Source organism: Tenebrio molitor, chromosome 1, assembly GCF_963966145.1.
Source record: "Tenebrio molitor chromosome 1, icTenMoli1.1, whole genome shotgun sequence".
Lineage (NCBI taxonomy): Eukaryota > Metazoa > Arthropoda > Insecta > Coleoptera > Tenebrionidae > Tenebrio > Tenebrio molitor.
In genome coordinates, this window is record NC_091046.1 from 32296925 (window position 1) to 32312966 (window position 16042).

At 32.7% G+C, this 16042-nt stretch overlaps 1 protein-coding gene across 3 annotated transcripts in view; it reads left to right on the forward strand.

Moving 5' to 3' along the window:
* tei (teiresias) overlaps positions 1-16042 on the forward strand; it is a 281205-nt gene that overhangs the window by 9083 nt on the left and 256080 nt on the right. For all 3 annotated transcript variants that reach the window (XM_069042272.1, XM_069042260.1, XM_069042265.1), the window contains exon 2: positions 7782-7960. In XM_069042272.1, the coding sequence (XP_068898373.1) occupies positions 7782-7960 (179 nt within the window). The remainder of the gene's footprint in view (positions 1-7781; positions 7961-16042) is intronic.

Here is a 16042-nt window from a genome sequence, read left to right on the forward strand (position 1 = left end):
AATCTCTCGCTGTAAAGCTGTTTACTGAATTAGGTTATTTTTTTCTTAGTTTGAGGTTATAAATAAATTCAGCAGTATGTTATGATCATTTTGATAGGGTCCGCATGTCAGGCACTTTAGTGACGGAAATCAAACAGTGTGTCCAATGTTAAAAAAATAAATCATGGCCTCCCATTATGCCAAAACAACGTGAACGGTGTTCATTATTGTGTTGGTGTCAGATATTCAGAATTCTTTTATGTTTTATGAAAGGTCGTCTTCTTATTGAATGAATGTCAATGTAAGAGTATAATATGTACTGATACTAAAGAGTACAGTCCTGTTCCTATAAATCAGGGACAATTTTATTTTTCGAGGGTAATGTGGGCTAAATATTTAACAATATTTCCATGGATTTTTTTCTGTCAGAAAAAATAGCAGATTTCATTTATTTGTCAAAGTTGACAAGTGATTATACAAGCGTCTGTAAAAGAACAGACATCAAGACTCTTATGAAATTGTACGATTCTGTTCTACAGGTTCTATCGTCTATTTTTTTAATCAAAGAACCACGACCTGTTGATTTAGGTTTGTAAATATAAAATTTTACTAAATTTAGGGAATTTAATGATATCTATTGGCGTCTGTCATTTTTAATGTCCTTGAAAGTACGCAAACTCGCAGCTAAAATTTGAACGTGTTGTTAAAAATGCCTCGCAAAGTAAGACATTTATTAAACTCTCAAATTAGTTGTTGTTAGTTGTTATTAACTTTATTAACATGCTGCGGTACTAATATCTCTAATAACCTCAATTTTTATATGATGAGAAATCACCCTATGTCAAAAGTGTACAATGTTGTCAGCTCTATTTTGGGTGTAAATTGCGGTGTTGTGGTTCTTTAATTAAAAAATAAACTATACAGAGTGCGTCCAAAAAACCCCGCAAGCCATATCTCCATTATTTATGGTTTTATTTAAATAAAACAAAAACTGGAATAAATCACTTTAAAAGCACTATAAGCACAACATAGGCATTTTTTTTTCAAAAAGTAATTCAAGGTCAGATGATAATCAACTTTGTTTTTTCAAATAGCTTGGTATATTTTTTTTATTCCGATTTTGAAAGAGATAATTTTTCTGAATCTAATGATATGCCGCATGTTAGAATGCGAGAAAATAATAGTATATTAAAGAACGAGTTTTATAAGGGTTGATTTGGCGCACGAGTCCCAGGTGTAGAAAACGACACGTAGGGGAGTTTTCTATGGGATGAGTGCGCCAATACCCTTATGAAAATTTCTTATACCTTTCATTTATTAGAACTATATGATACCCGATTTCCATATTCCATCACGTCACGTTTGCGAACTAGCTACCTATGAACATTTTTTATGTACTCGTGTACAATAATATATTCTGTAAATTCATTTCTCTTACAAGCATGAAGAGTACACTAGAAGGTGCAAAATTAAGTAGGCTTAAGTTGTGTTTGGCATATGTACCATAGGAGATGTTATCCCGCTATGATGGGTGATTTTTGTTGGGTTCTTCAAAAGGAAGATGATAACCCGCATAAGAGAAAAAAATACATTTGTTTTGTGCCGGATTGTACTGGTACTTAATCGTCCTTTCTGTGTTAACATTTTGCAATAGAATTATTATTGGTTTTTAAGTTTTTTTCTGTTTTAATAAAAATAACATTAATGCATATGGGTTGTCACACGTTGTTCATAACTCGGAATCTAGACGTGCTAGAATAAACCTGTTGACGTTTATAGAATCAGCAGACCCTAATTACCCCAGATTAGGTATTTTCACTGCGGTTATAAAAAAAAATCAAAAATGTCGGGTAGTGTTATATTTGCTTAATTAATCCGTGCCATTCTTGGTGGAAATGAGTGGAAAGTATATTTTAAGTTTTGTACAGTTTTGAATATATGTAATCATATAATTTTGGACAAATTATTTTTTATGAATTTGCACTCGCCACTGACCGAAATATTTTCAAAAAAACGCGGCGCCGAAATTTTGTCCCTCCCTCACAACCGAACCAGTGCGCAACATTTGCTTTTGTCAATTTAAAATGTCCAAACTGGAATTACAATTAAAGTAAAGTATCATTTACTTATAACTACGCATGCAGATTCATGTGTGTGCACTGCATGTCAAAATTGTCACGATGCACATGACGTTGTCACATATTTGATAGCACGACAGTTATTTGCTAACAGGAACCCCCTAAAAACAACCCCAAACGTCAGAATCATGAGAACAGTAGGATTTTTCGGTCTATGCCCAGGCCACTATAGACACTGACTATCTGGCAGGTCGTGATTCTGATAAATTCACTCATGTTAGGCAAAACCACTCGACCCTATCGGGTCTCGTGATTATTGCCAAGCAACAAACTTTTTGTCATAATAAAATCAAATCAGAAGGAAGGAGCAGCAATGGGATCCCAACTATCTCCTGTCATAGCCAACTTATTCATGGAAACTTTCGAACAAGAAGCCCTTGAGTTAGCTCCACTTAAGTCGAAACTTTGGAAACGGTATGTGGATGACACATTTGTTGTATGGCCACATGGACGTGAATCATTAGATCAATTCTTGAACCACCTGAACAGCCTCCATTCATCCATAAAATTCACAATGGACATATGTAGAAGAGAACAAGCAGATACTTTTTTTGGATGTGTTGGTGACACGGGACAAAGACCAGGTTCGCCACACAGTTTATAGAAAGAAAACACATTCTGACAGATACCTTAATGCGCAATCTCACCATCACCCACAACAGAAAAGAGCCTTGATGAAAACTTTATTCCATCGCGCTGAAACCATCTGTGATGAAGACAGTAAAGAACGGGAATTGAAACATATTAAGTGGGCGCTGAAATGCAATGGTTTCTCGGACAGACATTCGGTTTGCAAGAAAAGTTAGACAACACACCGAACAACAAAGTTACCAGAAATTTGCTTGCCTCCCATATGTACAAGGAGTAACGGACCGTATTAGAAAAATTTTGGGGAAGAGAAACATTGGAACCAGGTTTACCACGGAAAAGAAAATCTCTCAGATCCTTCCAACACCTAAGGATAAACTCCCCCTGTTCCAATCTGAAGGGATTTACAAAGTAGAATACCTTTGCGGGAAATGTTACATCGGACAAACAGGACGTTCAATAGAATCTCGATTAAAAAAACATAGTAGGGCCATCAAGCAGTATGACTAGGAGAAATCAGCATTGGCGGAACACAAATTCGAAGATGGAGACCACACTTTCGACCTTGAGAAAACAGTAGTTCTGGCTAAAACAACTAAATACCATCAAAGATTAATAAAGGGAAGCAATCGAGATTAGAAAAAATCCAAATAATTTCAACAGAGACCAAGGTGTTGAGCTTTCCAGCACGTGGAATTTCGTTATTCGACCATGTACGCACCCCCCCACTAACTTCACTCACCGAGCCACGCATTCCACCCCCACCACCAATCCCACGGGGACCACTCTCACCATTAACCATATAAATAGTGCAACACGGAATAGACCAACCACTCCATAGATACCACTCAACCAGTTTGTTTACAAGCTCCGAAGAAGTTAGCAGCATGGCTATTGAAACGTCAGCTACCCAGCACTCCAGACGACCGCGGCACAACCCGGAAAACAATAACCCTATTGACCGTGAAAACCTGCATTCGATTAATATAATCAAAATTTTCCGAAAAAATGGAAAATTTTGTGGTATTATGTCTGAAAATAACAATGTATCACAAGTATAGAGGATGTCCCAAAAATGGCGTACAAACTACCTACTACCTTATCGCGGATGCTTAAATGTACATGAAAAAAATATGGAAAAAATGTTTCCGACAAAAAAATCAATTATTTTTATTATTTCGTATCCCACCTCCACCCGGCGGCACGGCAATTTTGCCGGAGTACATACACTATTACGGATAATACTATCAAGTAATAGTGCAGTGCTTATCAACATAATTACCGGCGTCTCGCCTCCACATTTTGACTTTTTTGTGTTTTATGTTCTGTGTCAATGTTAAGGAATTTCCTTATGATATGACATGAGTATAATAATATACCTTTTTGAATTTCAACCACCAGTGTGTTCTCTAAGTCCAAAATTTTAAAAAAGAGATTGCGGTACTATTCCTGTTGCTGAAATTATAAATGGTAAAATCGAATTTTTTTCTAAACACCAAAGATTTCTCATAGCAACGGAGAGTTCAAAATATTTATTAATTTTTGTATGATATGTCTGTGTTATATTATGTGAATTTGGAACAGCTATATCTAAAAGATATGCTTGCTTTTGTTGTTTATTTAAAATAATAATGTCTGGTCTGTTATGCTGAATATGAATGTCAGTTAAAACTGTACGATCAAAATATAATTTGTAATTGTCATTTTCCAAACAACTTTCTGGTTTATAAATACCAGGTGATCAAGAAGGACTGTTTAAGTTGGCAATACAATTAAGAACATTTTTTAATTCGGTTATTTATAACACTGCAACTGGATATGTTTTGTTGGTTTATTTGACAAATATCTGATATAGGTATAGCATTAACAACGACAAGCCAGCAACAACCGGAAGTTACTCCTGTTATACGATTTAAAATACGATCCAGTGCTACCAACTTAAACAGTCCTTCTTGATCACCCCGTATAATGTGGTTGTGTATCTTTTAATAAGTTGAATTTAACTGCTAAATTCATGTGTATAATTTTTGCGAATATATCATGACGTTTTTTACATTCGCTTTGAGCCAAAACGGTGCAAGAAGAAATGATGTGTTCAATGGTTTCTCCTTCAGTTCCGCAAATCATACATTTATTAATGATCGATTGTAAACCGTATATGTGTTTCTTATAATTTCTTGTATTTATAACACGATCTTGTATTGCAAATATAAAACCCTCAGTCTCAGGATGAATATTTGATTTTTTTAGCCATGCATGAGAAGCTTGAATATTAATTTCTGGTTGTTCTAGTTCTTTAAAATATCTCCCATGTAAAGACTTTTGTTTTATATTTGCTATAGTGTCAGGTATATTTGGCTCAACAATATCTGGAATTATATTATCACTTAAATTTAAAGGTGTGTAACCTTTATCCGCTGAAACCAAAGCATTAAAAAAAGTGTTATCACAAGCTCTATTGAGAAAATAATTTTTATATTATTATTATTAACGGTAATACAATGTAAACAAAGATATATTCGTACATCATTACCTTGCAATGTTACTGTAGTGGATTTAAAATATTTTTTTCGATTTCCAAAGCTTCTAAATTCTCTATTATACTGCAGTATTAAACATTGATAGTGAGTGATCACGTACTTTGTGATAATATGTACGATTAAAGGTAGCTGTCATGACAATTTCATACAAATACATATTTCAAAATAATTGACGTGTTAAGTGCAACTTTCAAAGACCGCCAAATCAGCAAATATGTCCAATAGAATTTTTTTAACATTTTTCTGACTTTTACGGTAATTGAAGCCCTTTACGTGAATTTAGTAGGCCATTTTGTAGGCTATTCACAACCATTTAATTTGGTGTACAGATGATTAAAATCCTCCGATAAATAAGGAAGTTATGAACTCGTCTTTTTTTGGGACACCTGTATTATTCTGCTTATAATTGTTACAAATTACATTATAGTTTTATTTAAGTTGATTATTATTTATTGATAATAATTTCGCTTCACTCTAATGGGAAAACGCCCTATAAATTTTCACTTATTAACATTTAATGCGTTCATATATTTTGCAGTTTTTCCAAACATTAAAGCAGATTTCTGATCTGGCGAGTTTGTTTTTACGTAAAATACACACTTTTAGTAAAAACGTCTACTCCAGAATAACAAACAGTTTACACACTGGCTTTGGTTACACTAGAATGTAGAGAGGATAATGGCTCTCCACCACGGCTACATCTGTTCAACTTTAGTGGTTGCAAATTGAAGGAAGGATTTAAAGTAAATGATGCAACTCTGGTTCATCCTTGGGTGCATTTCTACAATTCTGAAGCAGATCATTTAGGTGAAGTTGTTTCTCGTGGAATTTGTTGTAAAGGAAGTCGATTGAAGTAAATGCGGGGAAAGAGCAATTTTCCACAGAATGAGGCGAAAATGTTTGAAGGTTTATAAAAATGCGCATGTATTACATTTGGCGAAAATTTGTTTTGGCTCCACTGCTGAATTTTAAAACTTATATGTTGAAATAAATAATTTTTAGGTAGGAGATACATATGTATTTAAAATTAGAGTATCACGTAGAGAATATAATTTTTGAATGAAATCATTATGCAAATATCCTTATTCAATCTTGTACTAATAAGTGAGAATACATTATTTTCACTTATCAATAATGCATATTGACGAAAATGAACATGGTTACCAAATAACAAACATTATTCGTATCGCAAAAATTATATTCTCTTGCCAAATATAACTCGTGGTTCGTTTATTGATAATTTTATACCGAGTGGAACAAAAGTATCAAATAATCGCTGTAACTTTTTAATTTGAAAAATTATGAAAAAATGTTTAATATAAAAATTGTTTGGTTTATTATCATGCATGACGTTCAACAAAAATTGTCAACATTCTTGATATTGCATCTTATTACTTAGTACGTTAATTTTATCACCTTTGTTTTTTTTTTTAAATTTTATTCTTTTTCCCCATAATGGCAAAACTGTATTTATGAATACAGAAAGATACGCTTGTTTGAAAATCACACAAAAAATGTATGGGTGCTATTTAAAAAACCAAAGTTGGTTGCCATAGCAGCGAAACAAAAGAAGATAGGAACAAACTAGATGATGCAGAATAATACACCAATCAACTTTTATATGAAACATTTTTTCATAAATTGTCAAATTAAAAAGTTACAGCCAATATTTGTTACTTTTGTTCCACCCTGTATATTTAGGTACATAAATGTATCACTCATTCTAATACCAATTTTTTGTCGTTGGTATTAGAATTCGTTTACATTTATAAAAAAATTATTGATAATAAACTCACTACTCGTTATATTGCTTATGTCAATCTCATTTCCATAAATTCTTGTCAATTCTTTTATTTAATCAATCATCAATACTGGTAGAAAAGAGAAAAAATGTTAACCTATTTATTTTGATTTTTTAAATGTTTTGTACTACAGTATGTGTTTGTATTTTCACTCAATTTGCAAAATAAGATTGTTGTAGCAGGTCTTTTTGTTAATTTTTTTGCGAAAGATTTTGTACACATTTATTAAGCGAGTTGACTAAAGTTTCTCGTTATAAATTAGTGTTAATAATGTCACAGCTGTAAATGGATTAGTAATTTTAAATTAAGAGTTGATTTTTAATTTTGCTGTATGAATAATGTAGTTTTAATTAAGAAAGAAACAACAGTACTTTACATTATTTACAAGCATGTACATTATTACAATTTTGGAGATGCGGAATGGGTTTATGCAATAACATATAGTTAGCATCTTTTAGAGCGAATTATTAAAACTTGAATTCTCGAAAACATGGACGTATTATGTTTTCTGCCCCTCCATGTTTGTGTTGTGTGTTGTGTCCTGTTACATTAGCTTGAAACAGTTTTAGGGGAATATTTTGATATATCGTTTTGAACTGTTGATACATTTACGATGAAACATTCCTATCCGGATCCGATTAAAGTGGGCAACACATCGTTGCATGTTTGATAAAAAAAACCTGCCATGAACGGCTTTAATCATCAACAAGCAGTTTAATTGGAAATTTCAACAGGTCGCGATGTAATGTGGTGGAGTTGTTGCTGTGCCATTGGGATGTTGTATTGTGGATGTGCACTCGAATAACCACCGTGATAAACAGACATGGTACTTTTGACGACATGAAATCACATCTGCTTGGGACACTGCCATGGATAAAGCTTATGTTGCTAGTTCTAGTTTCTTCGGCAATAGGTAAGCTCACTAATTATTTTACTGACACTAGTGTATTGAGTTGAATATATTTATGGAATATCTATTAAAGAACTCAAATGATGTCATTTGGGTGCTAGAATAGACTTATTCTAAATAGAAAAATATAATTTTTGTTGAACTCTGAAGTTTACGGTTTTCGCGGTCAATCGATCAAGTCGTTGCAAGTTTTAAAATCCCTGTAGAATTTTTGTTTTGTTGTTCTGTCGAATGCATAAATGTACGTAGATATATTGAACTGAATGATTTTATAAAATATGTATTGCAAAAAGAAAAAAGAAACTTTCGGTGAAATCCACATCTTTTAAGTTGCTAACATCAATATCACGGAGCGATCACAAAAAATAAAAAGTTTAAATTTAATTATAATATAATTATTTCTCAGTTTAAAATTTCTTATATTTTGGGTGAAGAAAAATAAATTAGATAAGATAAGATTAAATGATTGTTTATTTTAATATCAAATATGACAGTTTGTCAATTGCCAGGCAAAGTATATTTTCGTAAATGAGTGGGCACAGTTTTTATTTAAGTTTCGACCTTTATATTTCATTGTTTTCGAATGCAAGAAAAAGTTAATTTAAATTTATAATCAAACGAATTTAAATGCAAAGTTTAGATAAGTTTAGGTTCCAAGGGGACTTTCTTGGGAATTTATTTAACTGGTTAAGTTACACTAAAGGGACTAAAGAGTAACACTTTATTCTCTTTTTTTTAGATACACCGCAGAATTCTTTAAAACATAACATTTTTGTATAAAAAATAATAATTAGTGAGACAGTAAAACTTTTTCTTCAGACTCGCAACTTTGACCTCTATTTTTTCCCTGTAGAATTTCTCTGTTACCCTTCTCACAGCGGGTAATAAAACGTACACTTTACGAGAACATGTGAAGTTTCTTTATTGTACTCGCCAAGACATTAACTTTGCGCCTGAAAATCAAGACGTGTTTGAAAAGAGCACTTCTCAAAGGCAAACTTCAAAAGACGACAGAACTAACTGAATCGGATACCAAAGTTTTCAGAAAAATTTAAAAGCTCAGGCTAAGTAAGAGTTGTGTGGATATTGCTGAAATGACCTAGAGGAAAGGAAAAATTCGTAATTGGAGCAAAGCATTTCATAAAGCAAAGTGGCTCTAATCACTTGTTTGGTGTCTTTCTCAATTAAATTTCAAATATTTCAGATCTGCGTTTAATATCCTCAGCGTCAAGAATTTTTATTAAAACTTAACGATAAGAATTTAATTTTTGAATCAGGCCGAATTCTGTGACATTTTTATGGATTCGAGCAACTTTAAAGTTATTGGATATAAAAAAGTGTGAGTTGGAAAGCAGGTCAGCTAATAAAAAATAATGTCCTAATAAAAATGTATTAACTTTTTTCACACTGGTATTGGATATTGGTTATGTGAACTTTCATAATATTTCGTCTCCTGTAATCTACTCTCGACGCTGCACAACTTTTACAACACATTCAAATTGCAAGCAATTTCCTATGAAAATTATTCTTTCTTGACGTTTTCTTTACTCACCGTAAATGTACGTCTGTAAAATGCAGGAATTGTGAGAGATACATACAAGTATGTTTGCAAAGGTGCTGATGGAAACAGTTATGTAACGAGTTGTGTGAAATACATTTATCTTTTACGAAATATGCTGAAACAACCACTATTTTCGTTCCTGTAAATCGTGTGCAGCAATATTTATTCTGGGACAGCAATACTCTTGGAATTTTCAGAATTGGCAATGCTCTGAATCTCACTACGGTGAATCAGATAATTTCACGGTTCACAATACTGCCGATAAAGGATATCTTGTTTACACAAAACTAAAGGTTCTATTCGGTAAAGTTCTCGTTGTAAAAACCTATGTTTATTTAACTTGTCACTTTGAAGAAGAGGATTCGTCGAATTCGATCGAATATAAATGCAGTTCATACGTCTCACTAGAAAAGAAATATTTTGCTAAAAGAATTCAGACAATCAGAAATACCTTCGCTTTAGTTTCGATTCGAACTAGTTAGAAAAAACATGAAACGCTCCCAAACATCCACGTTTGTTGCAATTAAATTGACACGGCACGTTGTAAATTTCTTCTTATTCGAACAACTACAAGAGTGCTCTTGGATCCTTTGGGAAATCTCCGGAGTCTCCGGTGACGAGAGCAAAGCTCACTCGATTATACTTGGATTTTTTGCGTACCCTAACATTTGTATTGAAATGTGTCAGATTTAAAATTCATATTTTTCGATATCTAATGTCGGTTTTTCGTCTGAATGTGTATCTGCGTTTTCGCTGTCGTAAAAGAACTCAATGTAGCGACATCTCTTATCTGGAAAGTTCGACGATACAATTTGAAATTATAATAGAGCGACAGTATAGTAAATAAGCAACATAAATGAATAAAGTATACGTGAATGTTTTGTAAATTTAGCGTCAAATATTCAAATAAAAATCAAACGATTACTTCAAGTGAAATCGCTCTATTTTATTATTTTTTTTTCAATAACATTGGATTCACCTCAGAAAAACGCAGATATCTGTAGTTTGAGCGACGTTCTCTTTATTTTAGAGGGAACAAAAATTAATTTATATTCATAAAGTGTAGGCGATTAGTACGTTTCACGCCATTTGAAGCACAAAATCGGATTAGCTTTCGAGATAAACCAACTAGGTGGTAATATTGTACCGCCACAAACGTATATTCAAATAAGGTTTGCCCAAAACAAAAATATTAACTATTTCATAAATCTGGAAGGTCGTACCTGATCATAAATTTGTCAAGAAAAATTAGATAAAATATTGCAGCGTCCATAGGAAAAACGAAAAGCACGCAACAATAGGCTGAGAGCAGGATTTTTAAAGGGTTTTGTAATTACATTTTTGAGAGTTAAATGTGCAACATTATTATGTTTATGGACTGAATTAGGTGGAACTATGTTACTGAAAATATTTAAAGAATCCGAGGAATGTAATTTTTGTTGGGGCGTTTACATGGTTGTTTCTCTTTCCAGAATATAATTACATATTTGTGTGGAGATTCACATAAAAATGGAATCCTAACAACGAATTGCTCACATTTATTAATTAAGGATAAAGAGCAAAACGTGTTATTCGTTATGTAACGTATATGATTAATTTTTACTCTAAGTACTGGTTTCTATGAAGTATTGAAGTTGCCAAAAGTGGTTTGATTAAATTCCGACAGCTTCTCCAAAGACTGTAAAATGATGTTGAAATGTCTGGAAAAATTTAATTAAATATAAATATGTAATACAATCTTTTTATTATATTTTGAGATTCAAATCAAACTTGAAATATGCAACCATCGGTTTTAACAAATTATAAGCAAAAAACACTAACAACCTACTACTGCTTTTTTAGTAATAGTAGCTTTCCTTTTGCAAACGCCGTGAGCTGAGATGAACTGATCTGAAAATAGAATATTATACACGACGATAAAATTTAGTTATCTTCTCGAGCGCTCTAAGATAAAATACGATTTTATCGTCTTGTAGATATAATAAATAACTATTGAATAATAGTAGCGTTTTAAAGGCCCAGTAGTGCCAAAAAAGGCCCAATTTACACAAGAACGAGTTGAATACAAGGTTTTTTTGTTCGACACAGGAGAAATTTCTCAAATTCTGACAGTGTCGAAAAAAATAGTTATTTTCATATGAGTAGCGCTGTCAGATTACTTTTCAGGTATGAGGCCGAAATTTGAAGCACGAGGCGTCAGCCAAGTGCTGCAAAACAGGCCGAATACCTGAAAACTGACAGCGCACGAATATTGAATAACATTTTTCGTGTTTGTTTAGGCAAAGTCTTAAAAAACATTAATTTATTGTAAATTTTAAGGTTATCTTTGACAGATGTCAAGTTAGGTATATAACCGTGAAAGTTTATGTATTTAGTTATATACCACTTTCCCGGTTATGTATCTCAGGAAACGAACACGAAAAAGGAAATTTCGTTTATACACGTAGCAACATTAAAACTTTAGTGAACTTTCAAGTTTCATTCTAAACTCATCGCACACACTATGTCACTTTGAATTTTAGATTTTACCAAGTTAATTTAATCGTCTTTGGAGTAGTTGAGATTGACTTTTGAAACATAAATAAAAGGCATCGGGACGACAGCTGAAAGATTGCGTCGGCGCTTCGTATTTATAAGTGATAGATGATCACTTGTTTCCGGGATAAAATTCTATTCATTAATTTGTTGTTTAATATAATAACTGAATACTGTGCGTTCGAAAAAAATAAATACAACGAGTAAGCCATGACTATCATGGTTTAATTGGCAGGGTTATTTTAAATATTGCTGTATTTAACAACCGTCAAGTTTCTCTTTTAAGAGTTTAAAGGACTTAAATATGCCTTTTTGTCTTTTCATTGCACGGCAGCATAGTGGTATTATGTATAGTATGTTACACTAAAGTCATAAAAGGGCTAATAATTTGGTTAATCTCTTCAAGTGACTTTGAAATTAATAGAATCGATATTTTTTATTTACTTCAAAATATTGAAATTTCAGGTTAGCAAAAATGATCAGTAAATGTTGCAAGAGAACTTGTTATTGTTCTTTATGTAGTGAAAAAGTTATTGTAATTTGTTAGCTCTTTGTGGTTGGAAGTGTACCCTGCAGTTTGTCAAAAGTTTTTTCCTTTAGTATAAACTATTGCAAAAAATTGATCAATACTTTTTATTAATGAATTAATGCTTTATCTTCAATAGTAAAACCTATTTTACCACTTATTTTTGGGATAATTGTTCCTTATAAATTACAGGAAACGTCCGTAAACTTTGCCGAAATTGAAAACTTTTTTCAAGGTTAACATCAACACCGTTGCTTTAAAACTGACGTTTCTTTAACATTTCAGCGAAAAATCTGCTTACCAGTAGCGTCGCGTTTGACAATAAAACTGGTAAAGTACCCATCCTGAGGAATGTAAAACGTTGCTCTTGTTTGTTTTATAAATTTTCTCCATTATCAGATAATAATAATAAATTATAATTCCATCGTCAAAATTCATGAGGTATGATCTGTTATAAAGTAGCGTTTGAGACCACAAATTGCCTACGCCCATGCATTGAAGGCTTATTTTCATGGGATTCCGCTGCAACATGACTGATAATTTGTAACGCCTGCTTTGATTTGTTTCCTTTTTGATCACTTTGTGTTGGATTATTGTGTTGTTTATTCTTTTAAGTGACCTTATTGGGAGGTACGATCTTTAAAAAGATATGAAATTTAATTTTTTCTTAATAGAAAGTAAGATTGAAGAAATGATGGGGTTATTTGATTTGACTACATGTGAAATATGTAATTGCTTGGAAATTAAAATTTACATTACAAAGTAGAATAGTAGCAACAGATTTTCTCGTGGTCAGTTCGTCAAGTAAATTCTCTAAAGAACCAAATTGAATTAAATTGTCTATTCAACAACTGCAGACAACATTCGAGTTATTGATGAATGATGATTCTGTGATGTAGTTTTCGATTTCAATCAAATAAATGGGTTCAGTCACGAATCTTTACATCTGTATGTGCGTAATGGTGTAGGTTCCACGTGTTTATTAAAAGAAAAGAAATTAAAATGCTCTCCTGACTATTTTAACAAACAAAGGTGCATTGAAAAGATCACAAAACCTCTTCCACATCGAATGGTTCTAAACCAGATTTGACGACCTACATTTTAATTCTTCATAAAATTCAATGTTCTAGGCAGTAAACCTGATAAATAAAACGGAAAACATAACTGTACAGTAAACCAAGTTTACATCAGCCTTTCAAATTGAAACGGTGGACATTTTTCCAGTTTCCCGGCTTCTTGATTTCCGGAGGCGGAGTTTACCTTCCAGCAGGGTTTCCCGGTTGTTCCCCGCTATTAAGTTGTCTACCTTTTCTGTTTCACAGGTTTAAGTAAAAAGGATGCTCTTGTAGTCCACTACGTTCACTAAGATTATGTTATATGTTTTCGGAGGACTGCGAAAATGTGTCTGTAATTTTTAAATTTAATCTGGTGTATTTTCTAACGAAACAAAGAAAATTTAATCAAACAAATTTATTTTGTACTGAGCTATTATAATTTATGTTAGACGAACGTGTACACAAAACGTGCTGCTATTGCCAGTGGCGGTTGATGGTAATTTCAGATTAGTTTCGCGGAAGTAACTCTGTTAGTTTGGTATATCTATCATGAGTTGTTCACCCTATACGTCTTTCTTAGCTTCAATCTAGTTTCCGGGACGTGTCTCTATTTATTTCTGGCTACTTCATTGACTGTTGATTCCATCTCCACCCTATTCTTGTGAAAGAAGTTTGGTCAACGAATTTTATTACCGTACTTTTATCATAAATATCTGGGAGGCGTGATTCCATTAGCCGGAAGAGTAGCCGTGATGTGTTCAGACATAGAGATTATTGTATGAAAATAACAAAAGTTTCAAAGAGTCCTGTTATTCAATACGCGCTTCATCTATTCATTTAATCTTGGCATTGTTAGAGTTTGTGTCATTACCGATATCACTCGTTGAATTTATCCAGATTCGCTCACAATTTTGGACAGGCAACTGACAGCCGAAAGATGGGAAATAATGAACATTTTAATTGAAATCCCTGCTATTGTGTATTTTTGTTGATAACAGGTAACACTCAATTTTTTAAAAATATTTGAACTGTTTTTTAAATTTGTTATCGATTTTTTTTTCTAAACTTTGTTTAGAATGGTTGACATGTTATGTGTTACTCTTCAAAATTAATTGAAGTTTCGAAATGTCACTTTTTTCGCAAATGGTTATGAAATAAAAAATTGTTCGCAAGCGGTGAAGAAATCCAAATAATATTTGGATATTTTTAATATTCTGTTAATTAGAAAAAAATCTTACATAAAACAAGTTAAAAAACCATTTTGTCTAACTTGTGTGATCCCAGTCGTTACACAGAATAAGATATTTCCTAACTGGTTCCCGAAATAGATATTGCTTTTGTATTTAGTTGAGCTTTTGAATGACGTTGATAAATCATAACATGAACTCGTATTTGCATTCCGTTTTCATTTCAAACGTCCTTGTTGCAATTAATTTTTTTTACACAGCCACCATTACATTAGAAACATTTATAATAACCCTGTATTATAGACCATGTGAAGTACCTACATACGATAAGTACAGCGTGGTAATAAAGTAAGGAACAAATTCATAATTGCCTTATTTAATGTTTCAAGCAAAACGCTCGGACAGGTCAATTTTATTTTTTAATTAGTCATCTTATGACATAAAAATTTTACTTATGACGTCATGTATTTTTGCACAGTTACGTTATCATTGGTTTTTTTAAATGAGATTCCACACTTTTTTCTTCTCTTTTTGAGAGACCTTCCTATTACCTAAACGATGAATCAAAAATTGTTACCTTACATAACAATTTTTTTGAGAAAATGACAAATTTTACTTCAAAAAATTTAATTGGTGACAATAGCAAAAGATGGATCTTCACTGTTGAGTAATAATATAAACCCCTGCATTGTTGGTATAACTACTCTGTCCTCTCTTCTCTCAAGTCTTTGTATTGCTGTCTCCCAGAACGTTGTTGGTTTTTAATGAAATCGTACAAAGACATCAACTGCAAAGTTTAATGCACTCCACATTTTCATCGCAACCAACTCTCTGGCTCACTGAAATATGCAGCATATATCGAGCGATCAAATTAATTTGATCGTTCTTTACGAAGATGATTATCAAATGATTCTATTTAACAGGCTGTTCCAAAGTTCAGTTATTTTATTTCCATGTTCCGCAAGGAAATACAACTGTGGCGATGGCGTCGAGAAATTGTGTCCGATATAAGGTCAAATTCTGATTGTCCATGGCGTCTATGTGTCTGTGGACTTTCGTTCGTTCACAATAACTTTTGCAAAAATGCACCGGTCTGAACTTTTGTTTGACAGGTATATCGATTTAGGTGCCAATCGCACCAGTAGTTTGGAAATATCTGCACTTTTATGGAATTTTTTCATTCACGATAACTTCCGCTTAAAATACACCGATTTGAACGTT